Genomic DNA, 21,105 nt, shown 5'->3' with positions numbered 1-21,105 from the left:
CTTGAGTACTAGGGTCAAAAATTAAAAATCAGGTTTTGCTAGCGTACTCATTAGTAGATAGAATTTTACCTTACTGACACACATTTGGCACATTTGTCTAAAGAATCCCTCCTTCAGGTGGCTTGTTCTGCAATTTTAGCTAGCAGTCCTCTTCTATGGTGGTTTCTTGAAGAGCTGTCCCTTTATCTCATAATTACTGAATAGGATATCACATTTTCAGATGGCTCAAATAGGAAGTTCATCCCAGCCAATTATACTACTCCAGCATTTTTCCATTTGCCATATGCTTTTTACAACCACTTTCACTGTCCATCTTTAAAAAATGATATTCATATCCCTCATTCTTATCTATTTGTGGAATTTATAGGTGAAGAAATAAATACTATTAGCCACATTGTGATCTAGTCTATGTTTTTGTAAATTATTTTTTATACAGAAGATTCTTATTAGTTATCTATTTTATACATATTAGTGTACATATGACTGTCCCAGTTTCCAAATTCATCACCCCCCTTTCCCCCCATTGGTGTCCATAAGTTTGTTCTCTACATCTGTGTCTCTATTTCTGCCTTGCAAACCGGTTCATCTGTACCATTTTTCTAGATTCCACATATATGTGTTAATATACGATATTTGTTTTTCTCTTTCTGACTTACTTCACTCTGTATGACAGTCTCTAGGTCCATCCACATCTCTACAAATGACCCAATTTCATTCCATTATAAGGCTAATATTCCATTGTATATATGTACCACATGTTCTTTATCCATTCGTCTGTCGGTGGGCATTTAGGTTGCTTCCATGACCTGGCTATTGTAAATAGTGCTACAATGAACATTGGGGTGTGTGTGTCTTTTTGAATTATGGTTTTCTCTGGGTATATGCCCAGTAGTAGGATTGCTGGGTCATATGGTAATTCTATTTTTAGTTTTTTAAGGAACCTCCTTACTGTTCTCCATAGTGGCTGTATCAATTTACATTCCCACCAACAGTGCAAGAGGATTCCCTTTTCTCCACACCCTCTCCAGCATTTGTTGTTTGTAGATTTTCTGATGATGACCATTCTAACCGGTGTGACGTGATACCTTATTGTAGTTTTGATTTGCATTTCTCTAATAAGTAGTGACGTTGAGCAGCTTTTCATGTGCCTCTTGGCATGCTGTATATCTTCTTTGAAGAAATGTCTATTTAGGTCTTCTGACCATATTTTGATTGGGTTGTTTGTTTTTGTAATATTGAACTGCATGAGCTGTTTATATATTTTGGTGATTAATCCTTTGTCCGTTGATTCGTTTGCAAATATTTTCTCCCATTCTGAGGGTTGTCTATTCGTCTTGTTTATAGTTTCCTTTGCTGCGCAAAAGCTTTTAAGTTTCATTAGGTCCCATTTGTTTATTTTTGTATTTATTTCCATTACTCTAGGAGGTGGGTCAAAAGAGATCTTCCTGTGATTTATGTCAGAGTGTTCTTCCTATGTTTTCCTCTAAGAGTTTTATAGTGTCCGGTCTTACATTTAGGTCTTTAATCCATTTTGATTTTATTTTTGTGTATCGTGTTAGGGAGTGTTCTAATTTCATTCTTTTACATGTAGCTGTCCAATTTTCCCAGCACCACTTATTGAAGAGACTGTCTTTTCTCCATTGTATATCCATGCTTCCTTTGCCAGAGATTAGGTGACCATAGGTGCATGGGTTTCTCTCTGGGCTTTCTATCCTGTTCCATTGATCTATGTTTCTGTTTTTGTGCCAGTACCATATTGTCTTGATTACTGTAGCTTTGTAGTGTAGTCTGAAGTCAGGGAGTCTGATTCCTCCAGCTACGTTTTTTTCCCCTCAAGATCGCTTTGGCTATTTGGGGTCTTCTGTATCTCCATACAAATTTTAAGAGTTTTTGTTCTAGTTCTGTAAAAAATTGCCATTGCTAATTTGATAAGGATTACATTGACTCTGTAGACTGCTTTGGGTAGTATAGTCATTGTCACAATGTTGATTCTTCCAATCCAAGAACATGGTATATCTCTCCATCTGTTTGTATCATCTTTAATTTCTTTCATCAGTGTCTTATAGTTTTCTGCATACAGGTCTTTTGTCTCCTTAGGTAGGTTTATTCCTAGGTATTTTCCTTTTGTTGCAATGGTGAATGCAATTGTTTCCTTAATTTCTCTTTCTGATATTTCGTTGTTAGTGTGTAGAAATGCAAGAGATCTGTGCATTAATTTTGTACCCTGCAACTTTACCAAATTCACTGATTAGCTCTAGTTGTTTTCTGGTGGTATTTTTAGGATTATCTATGTACAGTATCATGTCCTCTGCAAACACTGACAGTTTTACTTCTTCTTTTCCAATATGTATTCCTTTTATTTCTTTTTTTTCTCTGATTGCCATGGCTAGGAGTTACAAAACTATCTTGAATAATAGTGGCAAGAGTGGACATCCTTGTCTTGTTCCTGATCTTAGAGGACATGCTTTCAGTTTTTCACCATCAGGAATGATGTTTGCTGTGGATTTGTCATATATGGCCTTTATTATGTTGAGGTAGGTTCCCTCTATGCCCATTTTCTGGAGAGTTTTTATCGTAATGGGTGTTGAATTTTGTCTTAAGCTTTTTCTGCATCTATTGAGATGATCATATGGTTTTTATTCTTCAGTGTATTAATATGGTGTATCACATTGATTTGAGTATATTGAAGAATCCTTGCATCCATGGGATAAATCCCACTTGATCACCGTGTATGATCCTTTTAATGTGTTGTTGGATTCTGTTTGCTAGTATTTTGTTGAGGATTTTTGCATCTATGTTCGTCAGTGATATTGGTCTGTAATTTTCTTTTTTTGTAGTATCTTTGTCTGGTTTTGGTATCAGAGTGATGGTGGCCTCGTAGAATGAGTTTGGGAGTGTTTCTTCCTCTGCAGTTTCCTGGAGGAGTTTGAGAAGGATGGGTGTTAGCTCTTTTCTAAATGTATGATAGTATTTACCTGTGAAGCCATCTGGTCCTGGACTTTTGATTGTTGGAAGATTTTTAATCACAGTTTCAATTTCATTACTTTTGATTGGTCTGTTCATATTTTCTGTTTCTTCCTGGTTCAGTCTCAGAAGTTTGTGCTTTTCTAAGAATTTGTCCATTTCTTCCAGGTTGTCCATTTTATTAGCATATACTTTTGCTTGTACTAGTCTTTGATGATGCTTTGTATTTCTGCAGTGTCTGTTGTAACTTCTCCTTTTTCGTTTCTAATTTTATTGATTTGAGTCTTCTCCCTCTTTTTCTTGATGAGTCTGGCTAAAGGTTTATCAATTTTGTTCATCTTCTCAAAGAACCAGCTATTAGTTTTATTGATTTTTTCTATTGTTTTCTTTGTTTCTATTTCATTAATTTGTGCTCTGATCTTTATGATTTCTTTCCTTCTACTAACTTTGGGTTTTGTTTGTTCTTCTTTCTCTGGTTCCTTTAGGTGTAAGGTTAGATTGTTTATTTGAGATGTTTCTTGTTTCTTGAGGTAGGATTGTATTGCTATAAACTTCCCTGTTAGAACTGCTTCTGCTGCATCCCATCTGTTTTGGATCATTGTGTTTTCATTGTCATGTATCTGTAGGTGTTTTTTAACTTCCTTTTTGATTTCTTCAGTGATCTCTTGGTTATTTAGTAACATATGGTTTAGCCTCCATATGTTTGTGTTTTTTATGTTTTTTCCCTGTAATTTATTTCTAATCTCATAGTGTTGTGGTAGGAAAAGATGCTTGATATGATTTCAATTTTCTTAAATTTACCAAGGCTTGATTTGTGACCCAAGATGTGATCTATCCTGGACAATATTCCATATGCACTTGAGAAGAAAGTGTATACTGTTGTTTTTGGATGGAATGTCCTATAAATATCAATTAAATCTAACTGGTCTATTGTGTCATTTAAAGCTTGTGTTTCCTTATTAATTTTTTGTCTGGATTATTTGTCCATTGGTGTATGTGTGATGTTGAAGTCCCCCAATATTAGTGTGTTACTGTCAATTACCTCTTTTATAGCCGTTAGCATTTGCTTATGTATTGAGGTGCTTCTATGTTGGGTGCCTATATATTTATAATTGCTATATTTTCTTCTTGGATTGATCCCTTGATCATTATGTAGTGTCCTTTCTTGTCTCTTGTAACATTCTTCATTTTAAAGTCTTTTGATCTGATACAAGTGTTGCTACTCCAGCTTTCTTTTGATTTTCATTTGCATGGAATATCTTTGCCCATCCCCTCACTTTCAGTCTCTATGTGTCCCTAGGTCTGAAGTGCATCTCTTGTAGACAGCATATACACTAGTCTTGTTTTTGTATCCATTCAATCAATCTGTGTCTTTTGGTTGGAGCATTTAGTCCACTCACATTTAAGGTAATTATTGATTTGTATGTTCCTATTACCATTTTCTTTATAGGTCCTTTTCTTCTCCTATGCTTCCCTCTTAGAGAAGTTCCTTTAGCATTTGTTGTAGAGCTGATCTGGTGGTGCTGAATTCTCTTAGCTTTTGCTTGTCTGTAAAGCTTTTGATTTCTCCATCTAATCTGAGTGAGATCCTTGCTAGGTAGAGTAATCTTGGTTGTAGTTTCTTCCCTTTACTCACTTTAAGTATATCTTGCCACTCCTTTCTGGCTTGTAGAGTTTCTGTTGAGAAATCAGCTGTGAACCTTATGGGAGTTCCCTTGTGTGGTTTTTTTTTGTTTGTTTTTTTTTTGGCTGCATTGGGTCTTCATTGCTGCCTGCGGGCTTTCTCTAGTTGCAGTCTGCAGGGACTACTCTTCATTGTGTGCGGGCTTCTCCTTGTGGTGGCTTCTCTTCTTGCAGAGCACAGGCTCTAGGCATGTGGGCTTCAGTAATTGTAGCATGAGGGCTCAGTAGTTGTGGCTTGAGGGCTCTAGAGTGCAGGCTCAGTAGTTGTGGCACATGGGCTTAGCTGCTCCACAGCATGTTGGATCTGCCTAGACCAGGACTTGAACCCATGTCCCCTGAATTGGCAGGCAGATTCTTAACCGCTGTGCCACCAGGGTAGCTCCCCTTGTATGTTATTTGTTGTTTTTCCCTTTTTGCTTTTAATAATTTTTCTTTGTCAATTTGATTACTGTGTGTCTCAGTGTGTTTCTCCTTTGGTTTATCCTGCCTGGGACTCTCTGCGCTTGCAGGACCTGGGTGTTTCCTTTTCCATGTTAGGGAAGTTTTCCACTATAACCTCTTCATATATTTTCTTGGGTCCTGTCTCTCTCTCTTCTCCTCTGGAACCCCTATAATGTGAATGTTGGTGCATTTAATGTTGTCCCAGGGGTCTCTTAGGCTGTCTTCATTTCTTTTTATTCTTTTTTCTTTATTCTGTTCAACAGCAGTGAATTCCATCATTGTCTTCCAGGTCACTTATCTGTTCTTCTGTCTCAGTTATCCTTCAATTGATTCCTTCTAGTGTGTTTTTCTTCTCAGTTATTGTGTTATTCATCTCTGTTTTTTGTTGTTTAATTCTTCTAGATGTTTGTCCTTTAATTCTTATAGGTCTTTGTTAAACATTTCTTGCATCTTCTTGATCTTTGCCTCCATTCTTTTTCTGATGTCCTGGATCACCTTCACTATGATTATTCTGAATTCTTTTTCTGGAAGGTTGCCTATTTCCACTTCATTTAGTTGTTTTTCTGGGATTTTATCTTGTTCCTTCATCTGGTACATAGTCCTCTGCCTTTTCATTTTGTCTATCTGTGAATGTGGTTTTCATTCCACAGGCTGCAGGATTGTAGTTCTTCTTGCTTCTGCTGTCTGCCCTCTGGTGGATGAGTCTATCTAAGAGGCTTGTGCAGGCTTCCTGATGGGAGGGACTGGTGGTGGGTGGAACTGGGTGTTGCTCTGGTGGGCAGAGCTCAGTAAAACTTTAATCTGCTTGTCTGCTGATGGGTGGGTCTGAGTTCCCTCCCTGTTGGTTGTTTGGGCTGAGGCGACCCAGCAGTGGGGGCTACAGGCTCTTTGGTGGGGCTAATGGCAGACTCTGGGAGGGCTCATGCCAAGGAGTACTTCCCAGAACTTCTGCTGCCAGTGTCATTGTCCCCATGGTGAGCCACAGCCACCCCCCGCCTCTGCAGGAGACCCTGCAACACTAGCAGGTAGGTCTGGTTCAGTCTCCTGTGGGGTCACTGCTCCTACCCCTGGATTCTGATGCACACTACTTTGTGTGTGCCCTCCAAGAGTGTATTCTCTGTTTCCCCAGTCCTGTCGAAGTCCTGCAGTCAAATCCTGCTAGCCTTGAAAGTCTGGATCTCTGGGAATTCCTCCTCCGGTTGCTGGAACCCCAGGTTGGGAAGCCTGACGTAGGGCTCAGAACCTTCACTCCAGTGGATGGACTTCTGTAGTATAATTGTTCTCCCGTTTGTGAGTCACCCACCCCACGGTTATGGGATTTGGTATTATTGTGATTGCGCCCCTCCTACTGTCTCATTGCAGCTTCTCCTTTGTCTTTGGATGTGGAGTATCTTTTTTGGTGAGTTCTAGTGTCTTCCTGTCGATGATTTTTCAGCAGTTAGTTGTGATTCCAGTGCTCTTGCAAGAGGGAGTGAGTGCACGTCCTTCTACTCTGCCATCTTGAAGCAATCTCCCTAGTCTATGTTTATACCATGTTTATATGACATCAGTGCTAAATTGAGTATGGAGATGGTATTAACTGATTCTTTGCTAAATCCAAACATGCTTCATTTGTTTTTATTTTTGCCTTAGAAATCATCAGAATATGAGGAAACCGATATGCCTGCTCTACACAATTTTGTTCCCATCATCAGTGACCAGTCTCAATACATTCATCATTTAGAGGCAGAAGTCAAGTTCTGTAAGGTAAGTTTCTCATTAAAAATTTAAGCCAACCTAAATTAAAGTTGATATTAATAATGCCTTGTGTGAAAATTTGCTATTATTAATGTTTATAGCAATACATTGAAAGTTGCCATCTTTATATGATTGAAAAGACTGATGTGTATAGGAGCTTCTCAGGCTTGGGAATGATACTCCTGACTATGCCATTTCTGAATACTTAATTTCCCAGTAGTCTCTAACTATGTCTAATATTTTGATAATATTCTCTCATGTTTCAGAATTTTTCCTTTCCACCCTGTTTACTTTAGCCCAGCTTATGGCAAATGCTTTGGAATATTAATACCAATCATTCTCGCACACTTATCAACCTATTGAAATTGTTGTGCAGCAAGTAGGGATTCTAAGCAGTAGATTAAATTTACCCCATGTCAGTGTAAAGGTTCTTACCTTGACTTTGAATACAGATAGCTCATGGGGGTACTGATACTTATGATCAAGAAACCAGATGTGTCACCTATGGCATGTAACACTAGATGTTACATATTGCATGACTGTATGAACTTTAGTAATGTCATTAATGCCATTGGAGCCTTTCTGCCTTCCCAAAGTATGTTAGTGTTTTAGTTTTTTGGTTTTTTTTAAAAATATCAATGCCTCAGATCATGTGATATTTTTATAGGAGTTACTGATATCTTTTTTATCAGTATTATATGTATTACATTTTCAATGTTTGGCTACTCTTGCAAGGTGTAAGTCTGATAGGTAACTTAAGAAACCTTTAAACATTTAATGTCTTGAGTTTTCAAGGGCGTTTCCTGATCTTAGCGTGTCATTTTCTCTTTGTTCTTGGGGATACAATCATTATTATACAAGTATTCTTGGATTACCAGAAAAGCTGAAATAATATCCTAGGACTCAGTCCATTAATAAGCTTCTGTTAATTCCTAAAATGCTGTGGGTAAAACTTAAGAGATATTGTAGGGGAAGTAAAAGTTTAGCTCTGCCCTCGTAGTATCTTTGGTTGGGCCTTAAAATTAAATTGACATAAGGCAGATTAACAGGATGAAAGGGTACCCATTTATTTAATGCAGGATTTATGTGACATGGGAGCCTTCATAAGGAAGTGAAGACCCAAAGAAGTGGTGAAACCTAAATGTTTTTATACTTGGTTGAACAAAGAGAGGCAGCTGTGGAAGTGTAACTAAAATATGTGGGGAGGTAAAGAAGATGAGTTCTTTTAACAAGGTCTGTTTGTACAGATTTCTCTCAGCCTCTACTTCTGGTGATAAGAATGTTTTTTTCTTCCTGGTGTAGGGAGAGCATCTTTCACATGAGAGTTTTATTCCTGCTTTCAGGAGGAAAAGGGGAAGTCAGAGCACTCTTCTTGTACCTGCTGTTTTTCACGTGCCCTTAGCTCAAGATAATTCTTCCAAAGTGACATGTTAGGGGATGGCAGATTCTGCCACTCTGCAATATACATCATAATAAACTTACCATTTAGTTGAGAGCACTGTTACCTATGAGGACCACAGCAGCCCTGTAGAAGATATAGTGTAGCCGTTTATTTTGTGGTATAAACTATAATTATAATGAGAGAAGAAGGTTACTAAAAGCTAGTGTCTTTGGGGATGTTTTTATGGCAGAGAATAATCTTAAGGTGTAGGATCATTAGATCAGCAGAAGGGAGATGAACGAATTTCAAAGAAAAAAAAGCAACAATGAAAGAATATATTCAGGATGAATATGATTTATTTATGGGGGACATGAGGCATCTATTCTAAATTCTTACAATGGAGGATATCTCTTAGAAATAATTAAAATAATGCTGAACTGATAAAATGGAAGATTACAAAATCCTTGAAAGTCAGACAGAGTATAAATATGATACATTTTAACAAGTGAGTAAGATAATGAAAGTACTGTTTAAGGGCCTATTAGTTTGATTAATTAACAGACTTTATTTTTTAGATCAGTTTTAGGTTTACAGAAAAGTTGAAAGTACATAGAGTTCCCATGTACTCGCATGTACTTTATAGCTCCCCAGCCGTTTCCCCTGTTATTTTCATCATGCATCAGTGTAGTACAATTGTTTGTTACAATTGATGAGCCAATATTATTACATTATTATTTACTAAATTCCTCAGTTTACATTAGTGTTCACTCTTTGTGTTTTATATTCTATAAGTTTTAAAAAACGTATAATGACATATACCCGCCATTACAGTAGCATACAGAATAATTTCCCTGCCTTAAATATCATCTGCACTCTGCCTATTTATCCCTTCCTACCTGCTAAACCCCTGGCAACCACTGATCTTTTTACTGTCTCCATAGCTTTGCCTTTTCCAGAATGTCATATAGTTGGAATCATACAGTTTTGTAGCCTTTTCAGATTGGCTTCATTGAGTTCATAATATACATTTAAGTTTCCTTCATGTCTTTTCATGGCTTGATAGCTCATTTCTTTTTATCACTGAGTAATATTCCATTGTATGTATATAACATAGTTTGTTTATCCATTCACCCATTGAAGGAAATCTCGCTTGCTTCTAAGTTTTGGCAACTATGAATAAAGCTACTGTAAACATTTGTGTAGAGGTTTTGTGTGGACATAAAGTTTTTACTTATTTGGGTAAATACCACAAAGCACAATTGCTGGATTGCCTGGTAAAAGTATGTTTAGTCTTATAAGAAGCTGCCACACTGTCTTCCACAGTGACTGTGCCATTTTGTTTTCCTGCCAGCAAAGAATAAGAGTTCCTGATGTTCCACATCATTGCCAGGATTTGGTGTTGTCAGTGTTTTGATTTCTAGTGTGTTAAAGATATGTGATGGTATCTTGTTGTTTTAATTTCAATTCCCTGTGACATACAGTGTTGAATATTTTTTTCATATGCTTATTTTCCATTTATATACTTTCTTTGATGAGGTATCTATTCAGGTCTTTTGCCCATTTTTTAAATTGGGTTGTTCATTTTCTTATTGTTGAGTTTCAAAAGTTCTTTATATACTTTGGGTACCAGTCATTTATCACATATGATGTCTTTTGCAATTCTTTTCTCTCAATTTTGGCTTGTCTTTTGATTTTCTTAACTGTGTCATAGAGCAGAAGTTTTTAATTTTAATCAAGTTCAACTTATCAATTTTTTCCATGCAATTGTGCTTTTGGTGTTATATCTAAAAATATTGCAAAACCCAAGATCACTAATATTTTCTCTTATTCTTCTTCTAGCTGTTTGATTATTTTGTGTTTTACATTTAGATCTATGCTCCATTTTGAGTTAATATTTGTGAGGGTATAAGATCTGTGTCTAGATTTATTTAAATTTTTTTTTACATGTAGATATCCATCTGTTTCAGCATCATTTTTTGAAAAGACTATCTACATTGAATTACCCTTATTCCATGTTAAAGATCAGTTAGCTGTACTTGTGTAAGTCTATTTCTGGGCTCACCGTTCTGCTTCATTGATCTATTGGTCAGTTCTTTCACAAATACCATACTGTCTTTTTTTAAAATTTATTTATTTTTCATTTATTTATTTTTGGCTGCATTGGGTCTTCTTTGCTGCACATGGGCTTTCTCTAGTTGCAGCAAGCAGGGGCTACTCTTCATTGAGGTGCGCAGTCTTCTCATTGCAGTGGCTTTTCTTGTTGCAGAGCACGGGCTCTAGGCATGCAGGCTTCAGTAGTTGTAGCACGCAGGCTCAGTAGTTGTGGCTCGCGAGCTCTAGAGTGCAGGCTGAGTAGTTGTGGTGCACTGGCTTAGTTGCTCCGTGGCATGTGGCATCTTCCTGGACCAGGGCTCTAACCCATGTCCCCTTCATTGGCAGGTGGATTCTTAACCACTGTACCACCAGGGAAGTCCCACACTGTCTTGATTATTGGAGCTTTATAGTAAGTCTTGAGGTCTAGTAGTGTCAATCTTCCAATTTCGTTCTTTTCCTTCAATATCATGTTGGCTGTTCTGGGTCTTTTACCTCTTTATATAAATTCTAAAATCAATCTGTAAATATCTACAAAGTAACATTCTGGAATTTTGATTGAGATTGTATTGAAATCTATCAAGTTAGGAGGAGGTGATATTTTGACAATATTGAATCTTCCTATCCATGTACATGGAATATCTCTCCATTTATTTAGATATTCCTTGATGTCTTCATCAGAGTTTTGCAGTTTTATTCTTATAGATCTTATACATATTTTGTGCAGTTTATACCTGAGTATTTCATTTTTTTGTGTTAATGTAAATGGTATTGTGATTTTAATTTCAAATACCAATTACTCATTACTAATATGTAAGAAAACAATTGACTTTTGTATATTAATGTTGTAATCTGCAACCTTGCTATAATCACTCATTTTAGCAGGTTTTTTTTGATTCTTTGAGATTTTCTTCATAGACAGTAATGTCATCTGTGAAAAATACAGCTGTCTTTTTAAAAAATTTCTTCTTGTATAGCTTCTATTTTCTTTTCTTGCCTTATTGTATTAGCTAGGACTTCTAATATGATGTTGAATAGGAATGATGAGAGGTGACATCATTGTCTTATTCTTTTTTTTTTTTAACATCTTTATTGGGGTATAATTGCTTTACAATGGTGTGTTAGTTTCTGCTTTATAACAAAGTGAATCAGTTATACATATACATATGTTCCCATATCTCTTCCCTCTTGCATCTCCCACCCTCCCAGCCTCCCTATCCCACCCCTCCAGGCGGTTACAAAACACCGAGCCGATATCCCTGTGCCATGCGGCTACTTCCCACTAGCTATCTACCTTACTGTCTTATTCTTGATCTTAGTAGGAAGCCATCTATTGTCTCACCGTGAAGTACGATGTTAGCTATGGGTTATTTGTAGATGTTCTTTATTAAACTGAAGATGTATTTCCTTTATGCCTAGTTCACTGAGGTTTTTACCTTGAATGGCTCCTGGATTTTGTTACTTGCTTTTTTTGCATCTATTGATATGATCCTATGATTTTTTTTCTAGCTTGTTGAATTACGTTATTTGATTTTGAAATATTGAGCCAGACTTGCATAGGTAGATTAAATTCCATTTGGTCCTGTTGTATAATTCTTTTTGTACATTGTGGGATTTGATTCGCTAATATTTTGATGAGGATTTTTGCATCTGTATTCATGGCCTGTAGTTTTTCATTCCTATAGTGTCTTCACCCGGTTTGGGTAGTAGGGTAATGCTGACTTCATAGAATAAGTTAGGAAGTATTTCCTCTGGTATTTTATAGAAGATATTTTACAGAATTGGTCTCATTTGTTCCTTAAATGTTTAACAGAATTCACCAGTGAACCAGTGTTGGGCCTGGTGCTTTCTGTTTTGAAAGATTATTAATTATTTATTCAATTTCTTTAATAGATGTAGTCCTATTCAGATTAACTGCTTCTCCTTTTGTGAGTTTTGGTAGATTGTGTCTTTCAAGGGGTTGGTTCGTTTTCTCCAGGTTATCAAATTATGGATATACAGTTGTTCATAATATTCCTTTATTATCCTTTTAATGTCCATAGGATCTGTAGTGGTATCGTTTCTGATATTAGTAATCTGTGTCTTCTCTCTTTTTTTCTTAGTTAGCCTGGCTAGAGTCTAATCAATTTCATTGATCATTTCAATGACAAAGCTTTTGGCTTTGTTGCTTTTCTCTGTTGATTTCCTGTTTTTAATTTCATTTATTTCTACCCTAATTTTTTTTTATCTTTTCTTCTGCTTACTGTGGATTTAATTTGGGTTTTTTTGTTGTTGTTTGTTTGTTCGTTTTAGTTTCCTGAGAGTATTGATTTGAAATCTTTATTCTTTTCTAATATTTTTCCCTAATTTAGTTGCATCTCACAAATTTCGATTTGTATTTTCATTTTTGTTAAGTTTAAAATATTTTCAGGGCTTCTATGGTGGCGCAGTGGTTGAGAGTCCGCCTGCCGATGCAGGGGACACGGGTTCGTGCCCCGGTCCGGGAAGATCCCACATGCCGCGGAGCGGCTGGGCCCGTGAGCCATGGCTGCTGAGCCTGCACCTCCGGAGCCTGTGCTCTGCAACGGGAGAGGCCACAACAGTGAGAGGCCCGCGTACCGCAAAAAATATATATATATATTTTCAGTTTATTTCTTGAGATTTTGTTCTTGACCCATATATATTTAGAAGAGTGTTGTTTAACCACCACATATATTAGGAGTGTTCCAGCTGTCTTTCTGTTATTGATTTCTAGTTTAATTCCATTATGATCTGATAACATACTTTGTGTGATTTCTATTGTTTTTAATTTGTTAACATATGGTTTTAGGCCGCAGAATATGGTATGTCTTGGTGAATGTTCTGTGTTAGCTTGAGAAGAATGTGTATTTTGTTGTTGTTGGATGAAGTAGTATATAAATGTCAATTGGATCCAGTTGATTAATGGTGCCGTTCAGTTCAACTATGTCCATACTGATATTTTGCCAGTCTGCCAGATCTGTCAATTACTGATAGAGGGATATTGAAATCTCCAACTGAAATAGTAGATACATCTGTTTCTCTTTACAGTTCTATCAGTTTTTGCCTTATGTATTTTGATGGTCTGTTGTTAGGCATACACACATTAGGATTATTATGACTTCTTGGAAAATTGACCTGTTTATCAATATGTCATGCCTCTTTATTATCCCTGATATTTTTTTCCTTAGTATGAAGTCTGCTTTGTCTGAAATTAATACAGCTACTCAAGCTTTCTTTTGATTTATGTTAGCATAGTATGTCTTTCTCCATCCCTTTACTTTTAAAGTATCTGTGTCTTTAGATTTAAAGCAGGCATCTTGTAGACAACATGTATTTGGGTCTTATTTTTTCTGACAGTCTGTCTTTTCATTGGTATAGTCAGATCATGGATGTTTAATGTGATTATTGATATAGTTGGATATCTATCATACCTACCATATTTGTTACTGTTTTCTATTCATTACCCTTGTTCTTTCTTTCTTTTTTTTGTCCTCCACTTGTTTTTTCTGCCATCTCTGGTTTTGAGTGACCATGTTATATGATTGCATTTTTCTCCTCTCTTAGCATATCAATTGAACTTCTTTTTTTTTTTAACTTTTATAAGTGGTTGTCCTTGAGTTTGCAGTTACATTTACCACTACTCTAAGTCTACTTTCAATGAGCACTTCAGGGGTTGGGAAAGTTCCTTATAACAGGGTTCCCAGTTCCTCCCTCCTGACCCTTATGCACTGCTTTCATTCATTTCAATTATCCATATGCTATGATCACTACATACACTATTGCTAATATGATACAGAACAAACTGTTACCTGTTAGATCAATTAACATTAAGAAAAATAAAATATTTTACTTTATCTCCATATATGCCTTCTCAAATGCTCTTTCTTTCCTTATGTAGATCTGAGTTTATAATTTAAATAAATTTCCTACTTTCTGAAGAACTTCTTGTAACATTTCTTGCAAGGCAGGTCTACCAGAGACAAATTTCCTAATTTTTGGTTATCTGAGAAAGTCTTTATTTTTCCCTCACTTTTGAAAGTTGGTATCACTGAACACAGAATTCTAGGTTGGTGGGGTTTTTATCTTTCGAAACTTTAAATATTCCATTGCACTCTATCCATGCTTGCATAGTTTCTGAAGAGTAGCTGATATAATTCTCATCATTGCTTCTGTGATTGATAGGTAAGGGTATTTTTTTCTCTGACTTCTTTAAAGAATTTCTCTTTGTCTTTGATTTTCTGCAGTTTGAATATGCTATTCCTGGGTGTGGATTTTTTAGTTTTATCTTGCTCAGTGTTCTCTGAGCTTCTTGGATCTGTGGTTTGGTGCTTATAATTAATTTTGGGAAATTCTCAGTAATTATTGCTTCACATATTTCTTTTCCTTTTTTTATTGTTCCACAATTCTTGGATATTCTCTTCTGTCTTTTTCATTCTTTTTCTTCTTTGCATTTCAGTTTGAGAAGTTTCTGTTGACAGTTCTTCAAGCTCACTGATTCTTTCCTTGGTTGTGTCCAGTCTAGGGACTTCCCTGGTGGTCCAGTGATTAAGACTCTGTGCTTCCACTGCAGGGGGTGCAAGTTCGATCCCTGGTTGGGGAACTAAGATCCTTCATGTCATGTGGCATGACCAAAAAAATAGGGGGAAAAAAAAAGGTTGTGTCCAGTCTATTAATGAGCCCATCAAAGGCAATCTTCATTTCTACTACAGTGTTTTTGATTTCCAGCATTTTGATTTTTTTCTTAGTTTCCATTACCCATCTGTTCTTGCATGTAGACAACTTTTTCCATTTGACCCTTTAGCATGTTAATCATAATTATTTTAAACTCTCCATCTGATAATTCCAACATCTCTGCTATATCCAAGACTGGTTCTATGCTTGCTTAGCCTCTTGCATCTGTGTTTTAAGTCTTTTAGTATGCCTTCTAATTTTTTGTTGAATGCTGCACATGATGTACTGAGTAAAAGGAACTGAGGGAAATATGCATTTAGTGTGAGGTTTTTTGTTTGTTGTAGGAGTTACACTGTGTTTACTGTTTGCTGTTAGTATAGGTGTTAGAGGCTAAAATTTCCTCTAGTGTCCTGGTTTTTGTCTCTGCTGTTGTCTTTGGGCTTCCCTTGAGAATTCTTAAATACATTCTGAGATGTGCAGTTATTTTAGTGTATTCCCTTGTTATGATATAAGAGCCCTTTTGATGTGGTGGTAGGGTATGGGAGTATGGGGAGCATTTTGTAGTCCTATGATTAGGTCTCAGTCTTTTAGTGACCCTGTGCCCCTTGGCTATGTCCTTCACAAGTGTTTCTCAGTCTCCCCCTCCCCTTAAGTGAGATGGCAAGGCTAGGAAGCTGGAGTTGGTTTTTTTCCCTTCCCCCAGGTCACTTAGGTTCTGAAAAAAAAAACATGTTTTTTAGGCTCTGGTAAGATAGTTTCTCTTGAGGCAGGCCTGGTTAAAAAGAACAGAATGCTTTTTGGTTACTTTTCTTCTCCTACTGGAGGAAGCAGGAGGGGGATTTTCTCTAGTCTTTGCTGTAAGAACCTGGTAGTGTCATATAAAAGTGTAGGAGACACCTTCCCCCCAGAGATTGGGTCCTCCTGGAGTTTTTAACTCAAACTGGCCTACACTAAGCTTCCAGCATTTCATCAATTACTTTATTGATATATTTTTCTACCCTGGCACTGGTCCCCCCAGAAGTTTCTGCCCTGGTAGATTGTGGTTCTCAGAAGTGCCTGTCTGTCTTTCCATTTTGAGGGATAATAGTTTTCCCTGTGACCTTATTTCTCTGATGGATCTAAGAAGAGTCGTTGATTTTTCAGTTTGTTCAGCTTTTTTTCTTATTGTGAAGATGGGATTGATGTCTTCCAAGCTGCTTATATGTCAGACCAACAACTGGAAGTATGCAATGTTTAATTACAGTTTTCAATTACAGCTTTGACTTTTTTTCTGAATAAAATAATTGAATGGAATTTTCATATATTGTACAATAGTTTTTTGCACAACCAGTATAATAAAAAATGACTGCACAATTATATTGGTAATGAAGATTAAGTTAAGTATTGTACCATCAATATATCAATATTTTTCACATTTTTTCAGGGTGAGATGTAACTTGATAGCTTTTCTAATTGCTGTATACTGGTAATTCTTTGTATTATGCCCTGCACGGCCAAGGAAACACTCTTTAAGAGCTCTCCACCAAACAATTTCACTCATAACTTCCTTCCATCTGGCTAGCAGTTCATAGATATTCATTGTAACTTTCCTTGCCTTTCTATCTCAGTGTCCTCTATTATCTATGTAGTCCTCTGTCAATTTTCAACAAGCTATTGGCATTTGATCAAGAATAATAATCTTACCTTATTTTTCAGCAGTCTACCTCATTCTTAAAAGTCTTTTAGATAAACCTTTTAATTAAAGCATTTCTGTAAGCCTGCAAAAAATTGTCAGAAACCACACAGTCCTGTGATATGGCCATTAGCAGGTCCTCTACTATCTTCCCCCAGCCTTCTCTTTGTTAGCTAATGCTTGAGCTTCTTTCCTTGTCTAGATGTAATTATAATATTTCTGAAAAGGGGTAGACAGCATCAGTCTTCCATGCTTTATATCATATTGGATCATCTAGTAATCAACAAAAAAAAGCACTACTTAAAATTGCTTAATGTATGCAGTCCACAAGTGGCATTTCTTAAAATAAAAGAAAAAAATGTGTAATGTATTTGGTTTTTGTTTCTGTTTTTTATAGGAGGAACTCTCTGGAATGAAAAATAGGGTACAAGTAATTGTGCTTGAAAATGAAAGGCTCCAACAAGAGCTGAAATCTCAAAGGCAAGAGGAAGCAATGAGGGAACAAACACTTCTGGATGCATCTGTGAGCATTTATTTAAACGATTAAACTAAAATACATAGTTTGAATGTTGCCTCCTACCCTTTCCCCCTGCCTTCTTAATTGCATAGATTTTTTTTTTTCTGGCAGTTCGGCAGAAGTGCTATGCTGGTATTCACTTGGGGCCTCAAAAATTAAAATTCACTATTTTAATTTATTGGTGGAATGAATCCTCAAATGAAATGATGTAATGATGCCTAATATCCACTCCAGTTTCCTTTCCGAGCATACCATTTATGTTTTTTCCATATGGAAAGAGCAGGTCTGAAAGCAGGGAGTATGTAATATAGGAAGGACTTGGTTAAATCCAGCAACTGTTCAGAACTGTAGCTTAGATTTCTGTTGTATTTCTCTAAATTTTCTTTGGACTTTCAATTCCAATAAGTCTAGTTAGCATGGTGTAGCAGGAAGAACACTGACCTGAGGGTCCAAGATTCAAAATGTTAATCTTCCCATTGTCCCTAACAAGCTGGGTGTTGAACAAGTAATTTTATGGGACTTTCAAGCATGAAACCTCGTGAGTCCTCTGTTTATTTATTGGCATTTGAGAAATTCACCAATATTAGCAGTTCTTAACCTTTAATGTGAATGACAGTCACTTGGGATATTTGCTGACAGTGCAGATCCTGGGCTTCATTCCCTGAGAGTCTGGTTCAGTTGGTCTGGGCTAAGTCTTTGAGTTAAAAATATGAATTATTAGCAAGCTGCCAAAGTGAGTCTAGTATCAGTGGAGCACATTTTGAGGAACAGAGAATTAGATGATCTCTATAATTCTGTGACATAAAATTTTTATGATGATATTTAAATAAAGTTTAAGCTTAATATCTTTTTATGAATTATCAGAGATACTTTTGCCTTCAAAATGTTTTTTACTCCTTTGCTATGGGATGTAGTTAATCACAGCTTATATTATTATATTATTAATATTAGTACTTAAAAATTTCATCTTAGTTTCTTATTATTTTGGTGTCAATTTGAAAATGATATAGCCATATAGAAAGTACTTAGAAGTAAGTTCATTTTTAAAATAAAGTATATTCTTTTGCTTTTCCTCCAAATATGCAGCGAACAGTGACTCAGTTATTCATAGTCTTCAATATTTATACAATGGAAAGAAGTGGAAGATGGGGAAGTGAAATAAGAAAGGAAATTAGACAGACAAGTGAATCAGAGGGCAAGAGAAGTGAGTAATGCAAAAGGGGAAGGAAATGATGGTAAACGCTCACATGCTTTGCCATGTGAACAAAGGAAACTTGCTAAAGAAAACTACAGATATACAGATTATAGAAGGGATAAAGTTGTAGAGAGGTTTTTGTTTAAACATTCACATGAGCTAAAACATAGTGCTAATATTGAAACAGTTGTAGCAGATGTGTCAGGTGACCTTGATATCTATTTTAATGTTAGTCTTCTGTGTTATTTTGTTGTTACAGTATTGTTGCCCCCACTTTTTACTTGTGTAGGTGAATTGAGGCATTTCAGCAACCTATGCATGGTGTTGTATTGAGAGTTTTGAGGTAAATGAAACTATTTAGAATATCTTGAATATAAACAGATCAAGAGATATTATCTTCTTTTTTTTCTGCACTCTTTTTAATGAGCCTATTACCATGTTGATGGTAAATCTTGCCAAAGCTGTTGGCAGATTTGAATATATATTTTCAAAGTTTCTTAATGCTTTCTTTGGAAAAACAATTGAAATAGTTATATAGTAAGAATTAGTATTTATTGATGACTACATGGCTGTGATATGCCAGGTACTGTATCAAGTACTTTCTTTACATTATATTATTTCCATTTTATGATAGCCACACAAGACAGGTGTTGTTATGTCTATTTTCAGGTGATTAAGTTAAGGTACACAGCAGTTAAGTAACCAAAGCAACTGGTCTAATGTCACAAAGCTGGGACTCAAACAAAGGACTATCTGACTCCACAAATCCATCTACCTGGCCTCGAATTACACTGCCTTTCTGCCTAGATTAGGAATAGCTTGTCAATATTGAACCAAACCATCTTCGTTTGCAATGGACTGGGACTTGGATGGCAGCCTACATGACTTTGAGCTTTTAGCCTAGTTTATGACCTAGCAGTTGAAGAAGCAAGCAGATTATTTCTAAAAAACTAAAACCATTCAAAGAGTACTTCATTTCCATCTTCATTTTTCATCATTTTTCCTTCTTAAGGGGCTTTTCTTGAGAGTTCAAAAAATTATATTAAAATATGCTTTTTATTAGAAAATTTGGCATGTGTGGTCAATCAAAGATCTAGGAGATTTTTTTTAAAGTAGAAAATTTCTGAGCCATTTCTTTCCATGTCTCTTCTCATCCCCATCCATTCCAACCCCTCCCCTCAGTTAAGAAATCAAAGGTTTTCAGTGATCTTCAGGGATGTAAATGTAATTTGATTTTTGAAATCTTGGTCAAATATCATTCGAGTTTTTTAAAAGCTGTCTGTGAAAGAACAAAGTGTCAATTAGATTAGCACTTCTTTCCAAAGAATAACAATATTTTATATCATAAGTCAGTGATCTATAGTCTACACACTGTCTCCAATTTCTCCGTAGGAAATTAGTACCACCCTCCTTCATTGCTCTGCAAGACTATTTTGAATGCAATCACATCTTGGGTGATTTTTTTCCCTACCTACAGAATCAAGTTCAAGCTTATTAACATTGCACGCTTTACGTTTCAGACCCTTATTTAACTCTCTAGCTTCTTCCTTTTTTTGTTTTTTAATTTTTTTATTGAAGTATAGTTGATTTACAATGCTGTGCCAAACTCTGCTGTACACAAAGTGACTCAGTTATACACATACAGACATTCTTTTTTATATTCTTTTTCATTATGGTTTATCACAGGATATTGAATATAGTTCCCTGTGCTATACATTAGGACCTTGTTATTTATCTATTCTAAATGTAATAGTTTGCGTCTACCAACCCCAGAGTCCCAGTCCATCCCTCTCCCTCCCTCCTCCCCCTTGGTAACCACAAGTCTGTTCTCTATGTCTGTGAGTCTGTTTCTGTTTTGTAGATAGGTTCACTTGTGCCATACTTTAGATTCCACATATAAGTGGTATCATGGTATTTGTCTTTCTCTTTCTGACTTACTTTACTTAGTATGATAATCTCTAGTTGCATCCATGTTGCTGCAAATGGCATTATTTCATTCTTTTTTATGGCTGAGTAGTATTCCATTGTATATATGTACCACATCATCTTTATCCATTCATCTGTCGATGGACATTTAGGTTGTTTCCATATTTTGGCTGTTGTGAACAGTTAGAGCTTCATCTTCTGACATTCATTGCCTTGTGCTTCAACCTTTAGTAATGCTGAATTGCCTACAGGTCTCTGGCAGGCACCATGCTGTTTCACGCCTCTGTGAGTTTTCTCATGATGTTCTCTCTTCTTGGCATGCCCTTCCCATCTAGCTTACTCTTTTTCACCCTTCAGATATCATACCAGTGTCAAAACTTCTCCAGAAAACTTTCCTTGAATCTCCAGTTGCTCTTAGTATCCCTCTTCTGTTCTGGCGTAGTCCCCCATGCACACCTCTGGCCTAGCACTTGCCTTGTTAAATTGAAATTATCTGCTTGGGTGTTTCTCTTCTTCATTAGTCTGTAAACTCCTTGAGGATAATATTGGTCTTGCTCATTTTTACCCCCCTCCCCAAGCTTTTAGCACAGTGCCTGAACATAGTAGGTACTACACAGATGTTTGCATTAAACTGAACTTCCCAAAGAATATGGAATAGAATCTCAGAATACTACTTTGGATGAATGCAGTTTACTACATTCTAACATATGACACTGCAGTATACTTCTGTGTTTGGGGACATGTCCTCTCTTATTAATACTACTGTGTCCCTTGGCCCTTAGCAGGAGTTCAATAATTACTTGTTGAGTAAATTAATATAAGTATTT

The 21,105-nt window shown here is 36.3% G+C and overlaps 1 protein-coding gene across 1 annotated transcript in view; it reads left to right on the top strand.

The window, feature by feature from the left end:
• Window positions 1-21,105, top strand: part of SDCCAG8 (SHH signaling and ciliogenesis regulator SDCCAG8) — a 263,252-nt gene that overhangs the window by 17,289 nt on the left and 224,858 nt on the right. The window contains 2 exon segments of the mRNA XM_022579435.3: window positions 6,721-6,834; window positions 17,038-17,163. Of these exon segments, the coding sequence (XP_022435143.2) occupies window positions 6,721-6,834; window positions 17,038-17,163 (240 nt within the window).

The sequence above is a fragment of the Delphinapterus leucas genome, chromosome 1, assembly GCF_059928025.1.
Source record: "Delphinapterus leucas isolate spDelLeu-1000000601 "Yukka" chromosome 1, BTC_Dleu_Yukka2, whole genome shotgun sequence".
NCBI lineage: Eukaryota > Metazoa > Chordata > Mammalia > Artiodactyla > Monodontidae > Delphinapterus > Delphinapterus leucas.
This window is presented reverse-complemented; position numbering and strand designations above follow the sequence as displayed.